At 41.0% G+C, this 15,815-nt stretch overlaps 1 protein-coding gene across 2 annotated transcripts in view; it reads left to right on the top strand.

The window, feature by feature from the left end:
- Positions 1–15,815, top strand: part of RNF13 (ring finger protein 13) — a 109,541-nt gene that overhangs the window by 64,248 nt on the left and 29,478 nt on the right. For both annotated transcript variants that reach the window (XM_039487875.1, XM_039487876.1), the window contains exons 5-7: positions 2,489–2,576; positions 5,825–5,915; positions 10,090–10,195. In XM_039487875.1, the coding sequence (XP_039343809.1) occupies positions 2,489–2,576; positions 5,825–5,915; positions 10,090–10,195 (285 nt within the window). The remainder of the gene's footprint in view (positions 1–2,488; positions 2,577–5,824; positions 5,916–10,089; positions 10,196–15,815) is intronic.

Below are 15,815 nucleotides of genomic sequence, written 5' to 3'. Positions count from 1 at the left end.
TCTGTAATTCACAGTTGCCAGTTGTGGATGGATGGCTAGATAACAAGAGAAAGGACTAAAGAATTTGGCCCACTATGTTTAAAATCTGACTAGAAGAGTCCTTTTAGAGGATCAAACAGTAACTATTAAGATTTGCTATGTATGGATGTGCAAGACTGCTTATAGAATTTTTGAAGTGTTACAGTAGTTGGCAAATAATGACTTTTTAGTGAGAGCTGGTACCACACCATAGTATGTGAGATGTGGTGAGTACAGGGACAGTCTGCACCAACAGGAGTATCTGGTGTGGGACAATAACTGCTGGTAAATTGATGTATCCGCTGCATTTACCCGTCAAATAAATATAAGTGCTCATATTAACTCCTGCTTGACAAATTATAATGGGCTGGCCAAAAGTCTGTATGATAATGGTTTCCCATGTGAGATGCTAGCTCAGTCCAGTGTGAAGGTGGAGATGCTACTCTGATGGCCCGTATAGCCAGCTTGAAAGTGGTGATGGCACACTTCCCAGAGGGAGCCACATGTCTAGCTCTTCATGACTGGGAGGATGATTTATTATTTGTATTACCATAGCACCCAGGGGCCCCATTCACCTCATTGTGCTAGATGCTTTACAAATGCAGAACAAGATGACTTTCTATCCTAAGAGGCTTACAATCTAATGATAAGACAGGAGACAGATGATATAGATGGAGTATAACTCAATAATGAGACAGTATTGGTCCTCATGATAAGCAGTGCACTCTGTACACTAGAAGCCTAACTCGTCAAGGGCTTTGTTAGCATCACAGCAAAGGACACTTGAAGAGATTTGAATAATGGATAACAGTTGTGGATATTTATGGGGAACACTGCCCAATAGCAAGGGGCAGCATGAGAGAAAGCACTAAGGTGTTTGTTTGAAAATGTAACAAGTGGGCAGTGGAAGATAGCATCATGGGCCAACTGCAGGCGAGCACTGGCAGCTCGATAGTAAATAAGAGACAATTGATAGCATGTGCTTGACTATGAAGGGTCTTAAAGTAACTACAAGCAGCTTATGTTTGATTTAATAAAGAAGAGGGAGCCAGTGGAGGGATTCAGAGAGAGGGGTGACATGATCAAGTGACAGGCTTGGGGCAGAGATCTTAGCAGCAACATTCTGAATGGATACGAGTAGGGAAAGATTGCATTTGTCAAGTCCAGAGAGAAGGATGTTGCAGTAAACGAGACAAGAATTTTAGCTGCATGGATGGATAGGAAAGGCTGCATCTTAGATGTTACACAGAAACAATGAGCAAGATTTAGCTATAAACAGGATGTAAAGACCAATTTGAAGATGATCTCCAGGTACACACCTGAGTAACAGGCAGGATGGTGCCTGATGTCCAGAGTGATTGAGAAAAGAGTAGCAGGGAGGGCTTGGGTAGGAAAATTAGGAACTGTGTTTTAGCCATGTTTAGCTTGAGCTGGTGGCTAGATATTCACAAGAAAGTGTCAGAGACAGCCCAAGATTTTAGGTTGGGCAGGAGACAACAGGCCTGGAGTAAGGAGGTAGATCTGAGGTATCAGCATAAAGATGGCAGTTTAATATGTGCTTGCAGATGACATTACCCAAAGATAAGTGTACAGCACAGTCACCTTGAATGGGGGATAAAGTAAAGGGCCGCTGATGCATATCCAACCCAACTGATCTGACAATCTAAAATATTTTTATAAATATGGGCTCAGATCACTCAATTACAGCCCAGGAGTTCACTGTGCAATTCTATTCATGGGTATAAAAACAGTCTTTGCAGTCTCTGGATGATCTTTTGGCATAGTTTAAGACAGTTTACAGACCCCAGGGGCCCGTTAGCAGCCACATATCAGTGAAGCATAGGATAGCCAGAGCTACAGTGCCATGACGATACCCCTTACACTGGCAACAGGGAGGATGTAGGACTTGCTATGTCAGCTCTGTACAATGGAAGAATATCATGCACCATGGTGATCTAGTCATGTCTAGCTATGCTGAATTTAAGGCCAGAATATGCCAGCAATGCAGCTGCTTTGCACTGCACCTTAGGATCTGGTGCATATTCATAATTCTGCACTACTATGATAACACATTAGTGATATTGTGAACTAACACGTTAAAGAGATCCAAGCATGATCTAAAGGCAAAGATTATGACTTACATGTCAGGTTAAAGATAAGTACTGGTTAATCAAAATAAGTTACTCTCTTGATTTTCAGATATGACAAAGGCTTTTTATCTTAATGTTGAAGGATTTTAGGACTAATTATGTAAACATGAAACCAGTCTGCACAGAAGTGATTTTTATACCTTCTTAGAAAGAGTACAGTAGCATCCTATTTTAGAAATATGTGGTTGTTTGAAAAAATAATTCCTTATTTCTAAATGAAAGTGGAGTCATTTGCACTCCTAGAATGTTGTAAATTAGTATCTTGTTTTATTGTAGAAGATTGATATATTAATATAACAAGTACTGTATATGACTTACAGGTTTTAAATGCACAGAGAGCTGGATACAAGGCAGCTATAGTTCACAATGTTGATTCTGATGACCTGATTAGCATGGGATCCAACGACAGTAAGTACAGGTATCACTTCTCTCCTATTTGAAAGTTATTCCACCCACTATAGTATATGGTATTAACTTCAGTTTATTATAATCAGGAGTTCCCCTTGTTTTAATGTATTTAAGATGTTAGAACCTGCTGTGTGCATGTATGTGCATGCTTTATATGGTATTTGCACCATTATGGTGTTTGTGTTCTGTGCAAGCATTGTTCTGTCTATTCTCCTTGTTGAAATTTTGGTTCAGCTTTTCCATGGAAGTCAAGTGGTTAAAATTTATGAGCGAGAAGAATGTGATTGGCCCAATAAACATCTGGGATGATGTCAGTTCTCTTTTGTTATTACTGAAGTAGGAATACAGCAAAAAATAGTTACTGCTGCTCCATGGCATGAGGATCCAAAACATATTGTAATTTTTGGGTAGGGAGTCTTTTCATGCTCACTGTTCTGTGCACAGCTGTCTGTTCACCTAAATAACCCCCAAAAGATTATACATGTACACGTATAATTTTTCACTGGAATAAATGAAGGTATTCCCAAAACAGCATACAAGAGGTACGATTCTACTGTTTGCTGTTTTGATATGATACGTTCATTAATTAGTAAGTTGAGAACATATTTGCAAGGTGGCTGAAATGTCAGTTTCTTCTTATGGTATGTATTTCAGTGTTTAATGAGAAAGTGTTCATGTGATTTACTGTTGAGGATTTAAAATGTTCTTTATCTCTAAAGTAGCACACTGCCACATAATCCCACTGTTGCCAAGAAAAAGTATTCAATTTCTACTATTGCATATTTTGGATAGATACCAAATATTGGTTCTGTCTTTAGTGCTGTTAGTTTTCTGTGATATTTTGATCCTTTTCCTTCACTTTTCTTCAACTGATTGAGTACTGAACAGGAACATAACTGTGAACAAACACTATTTCCAGATAAAGAGACACCTTTCAGTGAGCTGAGAAATTCACTTTCAACAGACAAAACACTAAATTGTGGGAAAGCTGCATGAAGTGTTCTCAGTGAAATCCCCAAGCTTGTGATGCTTGCTTGGTTTCAAGTTTAGCTATAAACTCAAAATGCAAGAGAAGTTTGCAAGAAACCTTTGAAACAGTTTCAAGTAACCACAGGCCGTTATATGTTTTTTGCATTGCACTCAGAAAAGTATGATTCCACATAGTTTCTTTGGGAAACCTGAACACTTTGATGTCAACCAAATTTCACTGGAACTTTGAACTGAAACCAAGTAAGATGTTCCCCAGGAGTCCTGGGAAGCAAACCCAGACACTTCACACAGCTTTAGTTAATACATAAATGAAGCCTGTGTTGTTAGCTGCCCTGCATTTTGCACCTCTCTTTTAATATGTACCTTTATATATTTGCTTTTATGGCAGCCTGTAGTTATAGTTATGGCACAGGACTGGGAGTCACCTCTGACACTTCAGGCCTGAAGTGTCAAACTGAGGATCCAAAATTAGAGTCTGCTTTTGAAAATTTAGACCCTAACCCAGGGGTGGGCAAACTACGGCCTCCGGGCCAGATCCGTCCCATCAGGGCTTTGGATCTTGCCTGCGAGATTGCCACTCCCATGGTGCTTTGGGCCCCACGCTGCTGCTGGAAGCAGCCAGCACCATGTCCCTGTGGCCCCTGGGGGAGGGAGGGCAGAGGGCTCCATGCGCTGCCCTCGCCTCCAGGCACCGCCCCCCACAGTTCCCATTGGCCAGGAATGGGGAACCACAGCCAATGGGAGCTTTGGGGTGAGGTACCTGCAGGGGACGGCAGCCGCGGAGCCCTCTGACCCACTCCCCCAGGGGCAGCAGGGATGTGGTGCCAGCCGCTTCCAGGAGCGGCATGGCACGGGGCCAGGGCAGGCAGAGAGCCTGTCTTAGCCCTGTTGCGTGCCGCTGCCACCCGGAGCTGCTCCAGGTAAACGGCACTGGGCCAAAGCCCGCACCCCAAACCAATCCTTCACCCCAACCCCTGCTGCACCTGTCCTTCACCCCTGCCCTGAGCCCTCTTGTACACTTCACACCCCTCATGCGCCCCAACCCCTGCCCTGAGCCCCTTCCTGCACATCATACCCCCTCCCACACAACAACCCCCTGCTCCAGCCCTACATTCATGGCCCTGCATGCAATTTCCCCACCTAGATGTGGCCCTCGGGCCAAAAAGTTTGCCCACCCCTGCCCTAACCTTTCTATACTTCTGTGTCTCCATCTGTCAAGTAGGAACTAGTACGTCCCTTTCTCACAAGGCCAAATTCACTGTTGACTTAAGCAGTTGCCACTCCGTTGAATTCAGTGGAATTGAAGCCACTTGGTGAGTTGTTCCTTCTGTGTGTAAGACACATTGAGATGGACCATAGAGTAGCACAAAATGTATTGTATGGATTTCTTGAGTTAGTAGAGCTCTAAAAAGCTATTTCTATTTCAGATGCATCAGTGACACCTCAAAGAGTGCAAAAATGTTACGCAGTTAAAACCCTGCCTTTCAAACCTTATAATATAGTATTACTCAAGACCAATATTTATATATTTTCTGAAATAAGATGAAGCACTGTTGAAATGAACAAGTGTAAGTTAGTAGAGCATCTGTATTGTTGTTTCCTCTCTTTCACTTGTTTTTTTTAATACTGGGTGTTCCTCACCTGAGGTCAAGAGAAATGTTGCAAGTTTTTGTGATTGCATTCTGTGACAAGGGGAAAAAAATAATGTTGTTTTCCTTCAATCGGATTTCTTGTGAATAGTGAGGTTGGGCTTGCTCATTTCCTCCTTTCTACTTTTGGACTTTTTCCAGCCTAAAGTCATCTCCACTCCTTCATTTATAGGAAAATGTGGAACATATAGGACCAGATCCTCAGCTGGTATAAGTCAGCATAGCTCCTTGAAGTCAATGAAGCTATGGCAATTTATACCAGCTGTAGTCTGACTATAATTAGTGATGCTTTGGTTAAACTGTAATTTACCAAAGGATTTCTTGTTATCTTAAATATTTTTGAAGAATTATCAGTTGATGTTTGCACAGACAGCAACTCTAAGATACCACTACTAGTAGCACAGGATATCATTTTGTAGGTGGACACTTTAGTTAACAGAATGTGTTAATAGCATATTGTATACTAAATCTATCTTAGAAGAGGTCTCCACACACTGATTGTCTTTTAAAGAGCCACGAAGACATCATGAGACAGTCTTAATTATTGGTGTGCCCATAGAGACTGAGTTATGTATGTCAGTGCTAGTCTTTTGTTCTTTTTATGAACAGTTGAAGTTTTAAAGAAAATTGATATTCCGTCTGTCTTTATTGGTGAGACATCAGCTAATTCGCTGAAAGACGAATTCACTTATGAAAAGGGGTAAGTAATTATTTATCCTTTTAAATATGTAACCTAATATGCAGTAACATCATTCTTTGGACTGTTATCACCTCTGTTTAACCTTTACTGAAGATCAAGAATTTTTTTCTGGATGAAATCCTGGCCAAACTGAAGTCAATGGAAGGCTTGCCATTGACTTCACTGGGGGCCAGGATTTCACCCTGTATACTTTAAACATTGACTGTAAGATGCTTGATCCCTCTGAGATTGTGTGTAAGTATTTTTAAATAAATAGATGCTCTGGCAGAGTGGTCAGTCTAAGAATCTGAAATTGTGAAAATAAAAAAGAAAATTAGACTTTTCAGTAGCTCTTTACTTTAGGCCACAGTTATTCTGACAGGCTGCAGCAAAGATGTAGTTGCTCTTAAGTTTTTAAGTTCTCTTGAAGAATGCTTACTGAATACTATTTATTGAGCCTGTCAGCCTGACCAGTACTTTGGCAAGCTTCTTGGGATTTATAAGATATTTGTGGCCACTTTCACATTCTTAAAGGATATTGCACATTAGACGTTACCTTAGGGGAAGCATCATCTAAATTTCACATCCAGCATGTTTACTCAAAACAAAACTCATGTGTTTGTCAAACTTTAATGAATTTACTATAATTAAAACAATGGTGTAATCACTGATAAAGTTACACATTTATGAATTTATGATAAAAACACTCACTTATTCATACCGATGGTAGGCTGGCTCCACTTCTCCCCCCCACGCTCCCCATTTTTCACTCCTTTTGGTCTATCAATTGAAAAACTTGCAGCTTATGGTTCATTGTTAACAGATGTTTTTAAAAACTTGGGCAAGGCCCATTTGTACTGATTTATTTAAGTTTTACTGTGTCTGTCTCAGGAACAGAATACCTGATGCAGTGTCCACTGAAGTCATTGGAAAGTCTTCATTGACTTTAGTGGGCTTTGAATCAGACCATTGGTGCATTATATAATTTTATATAATACAATAGCAATAAAATATTAGAAACCCCCAGCCATACCTTTAGATCAGGGGTTGGCAACCTTTCAGAAGTGGCATGCCGAATCTTCATTTATTCACTCTAATTTAAGGTTTCACATGCCAGTAATACATTTTAACATTTTTAGAAGGTCTCTCTCTCTAAGTCTATAATATATAACTAAACTATTGTATGTAAAGCAAGTAAGGCTTTTAAAATATTTAAGAAGCTTCATTTAAAATTAAATTAAAATGCAGAGCCCCTCCCCGCCCAGACTGGTGGCCAGGTGGTGCTGCTGCTCTCTCTCGTGTTGATCATCAGCAGCTGTGCATGAGTTCTCTCTGTGCTGCTGCCCCAGCTCTGCAGATAGCAGACCGAGCAGACCCGACAACCCCCCCCCACACCACAGAGTCCAGTAAGATGCAAAGTGTCTGCGACGACACAGGTTTAGCGACCTTTGGACACAATGGCAGTTCCCTGTAGGTTTTAGCCTAAATTCAGGGCATACTACGAGTGCTCTGGCTATGGCAGTGGACTCAGCTCAGTCACTGCCCTCCTTGCCTGCCCCCTGGACAAACACACTACACCAGTGTGCACCCATGCAAAGATACTACACAAAACAAGTTACACATCACACCACATGAGGTGAGGTGCAACCTAGCTACATACCACTCCCATACTTGTGTGGTGCCGTGCCTTCTACCTTGGTTGTACATGTTGGTTCAATCAAACAACTCTATCCATCATTTTACCCCCCTTTGCCCCTGTCATTGGGATGGGTCCCTGTCCTTTTTTATTATCTATGGAATAGTTAGTATAGTGTGTTTTAATGCTGTTTTGATATTTTGATATGCTATATGAATATATGTTTATCAAGCTCAGCCCCTCCCTTGCTCTGTGAGCAGGGGCCTCCCCTGCCTGGCTCACAGCTTAACTTTGCTTTATGTTAGCAAAGTCTTGTTCATTACTTTAGTTCGGGCCTCAGGCCTCATACTGGGCCTTTATCAGGGCCTGCACTTACTACAGCCAGGACCCAGGCAGTGTGAGTGCCAATGAAAATCAGCTCGCGTGCCACCTTCGGCACCCGTGCCATAGGTTGCCTACCCCTGCTTTAGATCATATAGAGATAAACAGATACCAACCCCAAACATCTTCCAATATTAGCCTAATATAAATCTTATACAACTAATTAAAATTCACCAGTCCAAGCCCAAAATCCCACTCTTCACCATGATGATTGAAAATTTAAACAGTTACATGTCCATCGAGTAGTAGTATTTGCTCTGAACAAGCAACATTTTTCAAGGCTGTCCTAAGAGAAATAGGCGTGAACTGAATTTTAGTCACTCAGTTGGATAGTTGCTACAAAAACACAAGTCTAAACAAAATTCTTCCTCCTGGTTTCATAGCAGCAGCACGTCCTGCTGACATGAGAGACTCAACTTTGTAAGGACCTAACCTCAGGACTCTGCTTGATAGACTGTGGGAGCGCAGGTGACATACGGGTTTGTAGGGTAGAATGCTAACTACCCTAGTCTAGCTAAGCCCTTCTAGCTATTGTAGCTATATTAGTACTGAACTCAGAGGAAACAGTCTATTCTACTCTCCAGGATACAGGGAAAGGTGCCAGAGACGTAGAGGTGGTAGTGTCAGGGCAAATGGAATAGCAACATAAATTAAGATATTGGCTTTGCCAGTTCTTGGAGGCTACAACTCACAAAAATGAAGCAGCATGAAAGTAATTCTATATGCGAACTGTAGAGAATATGGGAATTACTCTACAGTTGAGTCCTGTTACAGCTAACTGTTTCACATCAGATATTGTTTTATGGCGCTATGTTATTTCAAGGCATTCATGGGAAGGGAAACAAGTCACTGAATATTGATGGAATATATGAAATCATGCTGAAATATAGATTCTCTCTTATACTTATGTATTTTTGCAGTTATACTACAGAAAGATTTTTGAATTAATGCAGCTGTAATGAACACATACAAAGCTTGCCTCTAAAATTTGAGCTAGGTTTGGCAAGATTACTAAGGTTCGCAAACCTTTCCACAACACTAGGCAAGTTTTCAGTAGCTTGGAAGGCAGCATAGTCCAGTGACTGGTATATGAGAGTGAGTTATACGGTATCTGTTTTTTTGTTGTACAGCTTAGGTGTGTCACTTAAACATGGTAAAACTTTGAAAAGGAACTAAAAATTCCACCTGGGGTTCTGTGTTTGTTGTCCCCCCATTATTTCTGCATCGTGTATCCACATATGAAAAGATTTTTCCTACTTGCCATTTCTGCAAACTCAGCATAGGATATGACTGTTAGGCTGAGTTCTTTCCTGCTCATCACCAGTATCTGAGACTTTCTGGCCAAATTCTGCGATCAGTTTTATCTGTGCAGTCTCATTGTCTTCAGTAAGGTCACACAATGTAAATGCCAGCAAAATATACCCCAGGATGGTAAACAGTTATATTGATGGTTGTAAAGGATCCAACAAAGGGGAAACCAAAACACAAACAAAATATATCTCTCCCCACACCCACCCTCCTTTAAGACATTCACAGGAAAAGAGCAGCCTTCAAGTTCAGAAAATCCTTACCTCAAGGCCCAGAGTAAATTCCCCAGACCTGAAGAAAAGCTCTGTGTAAATTCAACAGCCAATAGAAGTTGGTTCAATAAAAGATACTACCTCAATCCACTTTGTCTAGTATCCTGGGCCTGACACAGTTACAAGACTGCATAGGTCTTCCAGTTATTCATGCAAATTAGCAAGGTTCTACTTTGTTAACTAATGAGGAAACAATGACTATTTAAACCTGACTCATTCTAAAACGGGTATACACAGTCTATTTTCAGCTGAACGTCTTCGTGGTGAATTGGAATGCACATTAGGGGTAAAACCCTGGCTCCATTTAAATAAATGACAAAATTCCAATTGACTTCATTGGGGCCAGGACTTAACCCTGATAAGTATACTGATTCTAATGATTGCAGTTTTACCTATTTATTTCATTAGTATTACACTGACTGTGTGTTGACCTTTTAAAAAAAAGTGGCTGAATATTTTCATATTATAGATACTCCTTTTATGTGCCCAAAGATGCTAATTTTTCTGTTGATGACTTTACCCTTTTGAATTTCTGTTGTAAGCTTCACTGTTTGTTAAAGTTTAATTCATTTTTAAATTGTTTTTCTTTCCCCCACAGTGGCCGAATTGTGTTAATCCCAGAGTTCAGTCTTCCTTTGGAGTATTACTTAATTCCATTCCTAATTATAGTGGGAATCTGCCTTATACTCATTGTCATATTTATGGTAGGTGTTGGTCTTTAATCTTTTTCCTTAAACAAAACAAAACAAAAAAAATTACAGGACTGTGGCCAATTGAAATGAGTATGGCCCTGAATGCTTATTTAAAGAAACAAACAAACAAAGTTTCAGGTAGTATCTAAACAGATTGTACTCACCTTCAAAACTTGTGTCATTAAGTCCATGGTAAGAATTTGAAGCACCCTCTATACCACAGTACTACTTTTCTTTATTTGTCAGTCTTCAATCTGCTTTGTTTAAAGGGAATCAAAGCCATAGCAACTGCCCCACAAAAGGAATTTCTCTTCAATGCTAGCTCTCCTTAAAGGATTGTTCTGGCTCAGTGAATGAAAGGAGCTGCAGAGCCAGCAAGTATACTAAGTTTCGTGTCATCCTAGGACCCAGTTGCACAGGGAATATCACTACTGAATTCCTCCTGACTGGAGACCAATAATGTACTGCAAATGTTTTAATAAGGAGCTTGTACAAAAATATTTCCCCTTAACCTTGTGATAGACCTTGTTTCCCAAAGGTGTATATGCGTTACAGATAGGACATTAGAGGGACTTAGGGTGACCAGATGTTATCAGGACTGTCCTGATATTAGGGGCTTTGTCTTATATACGTTACTACATCCTCCGCCCCTGAAAAAAATAATCCCAATTTCTCACACTTGCTATCTGGTCACCCTAGAGCAGGGATCAGCAACCTTTGGCACGCACCCGTCAGGGAAATCCACCTACAGGCCGGGCAGTTTGTTTAGCCACAGGTTTGGCTGATTGCAGCTCCCACTGGCCGCGGTTCACAGTTCCAGGCCAGCGCCCCCAGTGGCCTGGAATGGCAAACCACGGCCAGTGGGAGCTGCAATCGGCCAAACCTGCGGACGCTGCAGGTAAACAAACCGTCCCAGCCCACCTGAGGATTTCCCTGACGGGCCACGTGCCAAAGGTTGCCAATCCCTGCCCTTGAGGGACTGGGGAGACAATGCATTTAAATAAAATATTTTCCTCCCTCTCTCTGATGTGCCTATCATTGTGGTATCTAACCATAACAAACAGCTCCAGTTGCCAAGCATACCAAGTGCCTCATGCTGGGAACATTTTATTTTGATCCTGAAAAATATCCTGAGTTGATTAATAGCAGACTGTTCAACCTTGGGCTTGGGGTAAAGCTGGAGAGGGTGTGGGGGGGGAGCCTTCCCTGTGAATACTTTTGGAAAATACCTGACATCTGGTGCAATCTGGTACATTGCAAAAACAAAAGAATTGCTCTTCAGAAACATTCATGAGCCCCAGGGGTAAGCCATCTGTGGCAGGGATGATTTAGTAGTATAAAGAGAGGGAGGGTGAACTCCATTAGAAGCAGGGAAACTGTCTCAAGCTTCCTGTCAGTTTAGCTGAAAAATTTTAACAAGGGGCTGTTGAGAGCGCCTAAGGGTATGTCTACACTGCAGCTGGGAGCTCCTGAACAGACAGACTTGCACTTGTGGGGCTTAAGCTGGCATTTTAAAAACATCAATGTGGACATTGCAGCTCAGACTGCTCTCAAGCCCCTGCACTCCCCCAGGCTTGAGACCTGAGCTGCAGTCCAAGCCCTAATGTCCATCCTGCTATTTTTAGTGCGCTAGCACAAGCCCCACTAACACAAGTCTGTCTACCCAGGCTGGGAGGATCGTTCCCCTCTGCAGTGTAGACATACCCCAAGAATCTCCTCAAGCACATCACTGCTCCTCCCAAAGAACTGGGATGGAAGCTACTTATGATTTGAATTTGAACTTTTCAATCCAGTTCTCAGCAGGAATCTTCACCCTGGTCTGCCCTACAGAGTTAGGTAAACAGAGTTAGGTAAACAGAGTTAGGCAAGGCATCTTATGTCAACCTAACTATGTAAGTGTCTACACTAAAATTTCGCTTCTGATGATGTGACTCGCCCACTACACCAACTTAACTCCACTTCCATAAGAGGGGTATAGTCAATGTACAGTCAAGGTTGATGCAGTGTGAGTGTAGACACTGCGTTGCTTACATCGACTGTTACTCCCTTTCAGAAGCTGTGCCACAATGCCCCACATTAACGGTTCAATTGGCGCAAGCGCTTCTGGTGAGGATGTGCACTGCCGATGCAAGGAGGAAATTACTGCAGTGGCTATACACCAGTGTCAGTTAGGTTGACAATTTTGTAGTGTAGACATGCCCTCCAACTGGGTGAGTAACTTAGAGACTCACTCCCTAACTGTTCTCTGATCAGAGTCTCTGATCATCCATAATTCTCCTTTTCCATAAGAAGCAGCCTCCACATCAAATGCAGTATGGTGCATTTTTACAACTCTTTCAGTGATGACTCATGTTACATTGATGGTTATTTTAGTTATTTTGAATTATACATTCAAATTAAATTATAATTTTAAAAGCGCCTTTGGCACCATTAAATCAGTGACATAAAAGATTAAATCCAGATACTTTTCCTCTTCCCAAATCCAGAGAAGAAAAAAATAACCAACCAGAGATTACCTCAAACCCAAACAATACCTTGCCTTGCCAACAAACGCCAGCCCTCATTATGTCCTTCTTCCCCCAATAGCATGGGTAAATAGATAGTGCAGTGTGTCCTGAAGGTCAGCAGATTCAGACACTTTAAGCCAATGGGTTAATAAATTCCATGGATGATGGCCCTCGTGGAGAATGCTCCACGAATAGCCTTTTCTCTTAAATTCTCAGTGCTCCAACTCCAGCACCTCTGTTCATCTGCTCAGTGTGAAGCTGAAGTTCAAAAAAGCAACCAAGATGTTAGGGTGCATAAGGAATGAGATGGAGAACAATACAGAAACTATTGTAATACTATTATGTAAATCAGTGGTACTAGATTTACATTTCATCTAGAATACTGTGTGCAACACTGGTCACCCCATCTCAGAAAAGACAGATTAGAGGGCATGGAAAAACCCTCATATGAAGAAAGATTGTAAGGTAAATAATGCTAATCTTTTCAAAGGAGATGAATAAGTGGTTATGAGAAAAATATATAAAATAATGAATGGTCTCTAGAAGAGATAGATTATGAGCTTGATTTCAGTAGAATGAGAATTTCACCCCAGATTTCCATCATGGATGCCTCATCAGTAGAGATTCTTTCTTTAGAGGTGCTTCTTCATGCCTTCTTGTAGACTTTTGCCACCAGTTCTCATACTCCATCTTGGTGTTAGAATAGCTCTAAAGCTTCCTCATGAACTTCAGGGGAGTCTTCTTCAGGGCAAGAAATTAACTTAGACTGATTTATGTAGATCAGCAAGGGACAAGACTGATATAACAGAAACTAGACTGAACTCATGAAAAGGCCACATCTCCTTAGAATTGAAGCTATTACCCTGACAATAGAAAAGACAGGTTTCTGCATTACAAATAACATTAACCGTGTTACAGGAAATATATGTGGAATTTTGTTGGGATAGCAGCAGAATATCCAAGCAAAGGCCACCCATACAAGTTGAACAATTTGTCTTTTTTAGGTATGCTTTTTAAGCGTAGGACCTATAGATATCAATGTAGAAAAGGCCAATGCTCTGAATTAGCACAGTTTTGTAACAATTGAATGGGATAGCAACACTGTGGTGGTGCCTAACTGACACTTGCTGAAATGAAAGCCCCGATTTTGAGACCGAAGAACTGTCTGCGCAAGCCTGAAGGGCTAGGCAGGATTAATTTTGGGGAGCAAGCCACCCACTTGGTGAGGCACAGCTGAGGCATTGTGACTATATCCTGAGTCCTTTGCTCATATATTGGGAAAAAGCAGGGGAGAAGGGTAGGTCTGTAAACTCTTCCTTGGAGTTAAAAGTCATGTAAATTTAACCTTCCAAATGTGAACCAAGTATAAACTACTTTCTTTGTCTGCAGATAGCCTGAAACAATGGCTCTGAGAGGTCTGGACTCCTCTGCTTCCATTAATCTCTTATGATGTTAACTTTAATTTTTCATACGGAACTATAAATATAAAGAGAGGGATATAAATATTTCCAGGTGAACTGTGGGATGCTGACAGATGAATACTGGGTCAGATTGTGTGCTGAAGAATTGCAAGCCCTCATTTTGTTTAGTTGTACTTAAATTGTAATTTTTTTTTAGATTCTTTACAAAAAGGACATTTAAGACAAGAAGGTACCTATTCCAGACAGTGCAAAGGGCAAGATTTACCATATATACACTGAACATACAGCCATACAAGGGCAATTTAGTACAATTTTGTTTGACTTTAAATTTAATTAAAGCACACTTCCACTAGGCAACTATTTTTTATCCATTGTGTGGCTGCTTAAGAAAGATTTTTCAGTATAACATTTTGAATGAAGGGTGGGAATATCAGAACCATTCTGAGCCTCATAAATCAACAGTGTAACATACAACTGCAGCCTGTTGGATAAATGTTTACAAGCAGAATTTTAAAATGTAAAATGGTTAATTTTGTGTTTATACCAATTCATTTTGCTAAAAGTCTTTTAGATTGACTGTGAATGGTAAAAATGTAACAGTTACCAGTACTTCAGCTTTATTCCACTTATAAAAAAAAACAAAAGAAAAACAAAAAGCTGTTTCTAAGGGCTAGCTACACTGTCAGCGCTTTAACGTGGCTTTAACGTGGCTCCCAGCGCTGGTGCACTGTCTACACTGCCGCTTTACAGCGCTGAAACTTGCTGCACTCAGGGGGATGTTTTTTCACGCCCCTAAGTGAGAAAGTTGCAGCGCTGTAAATTACCAGTGTAGACAGGCCCTAAGGTGAAAGGTAATCCTTTCATGATATAGATTTATTACATCAGCTCAGGCCATCCACAATTGAATTGACCAGGACATTTCTCCTTAGAATTGCACTTCTTTCATTTCCCTCAATTGTATCTTCCTAGGGCAAGGGAAAACAAAAAACCAACAGCAGCTGAGCTGACCCAAAAGGCTACTGCCACAGTACATTGTTCCCAGGGGACCAGTTATCTAAACCAACATAATCTAAAGATACCAGGATAGATATTACAATGATAGAGCCATCACAGATTATTTAAATACATTAATCTCCAGGGCATCTCCTCCTCTCTGAATTGCAAGTAAAATACCACCTTGGATTTTTACACCTCAGTGCAGTGCGTGGCTATAAACTTGTGCTACACTGCTAACAAGTTGAGGGCAGAAATACATCTGACCTGTGTCCTGTTCCTTTTTCTCTGTAGTCATGAATGAGAGGTTACTCAGATATCCAATCAGACCTTCGCTTCAGCCACTGGACTGAACCGTAAACAGAATCCAGACATGCTCTCCCAAAAAATTTGTTGGAATTGGTCCTCCAACATTCCTTCCCATGAAGCTCAGGTTTTAAATAGGAAATAAATAAGAGGCTGTCTAGCATCTAAATCCCAGATGATTAACTGCAATTGTTATGCTTATAAGAAGCACACGGGATCTTTTTCAGGGGAAAAGGCAATAAGTCGCATTTATTGGAAAAACAACAGTTAGCATATTAACAACAATTAGCATTCAATCACACACACACACACAGTCCCGCCAGTCAATGTTACAGTTACCAGTCCACAGTCCGGATCAATCTAGTGGCCAGCAAGGTTGATCACGGGTAGGGAGGAGTCAGGATC

The sequence above is a fragment of the Mauremys reevesii genome, linkage group 9 (genome assembly GCF_016161935.1).
Source record: "Mauremys reevesii isolate NIE-2019 linkage group 9, ASM1616193v1, whole genome shotgun sequence".
Taxonomy (NCBI): domain Eukaryota; kingdom Metazoa; phylum Chordata; order Testudines; family Geoemydidae; genus Mauremys; species Mauremys reevesii.
The sequence above is the reverse complement of the archived record's forward strand: the minus strand, read 5'-3'. Positions and strand labels throughout refer to the sequence as shown.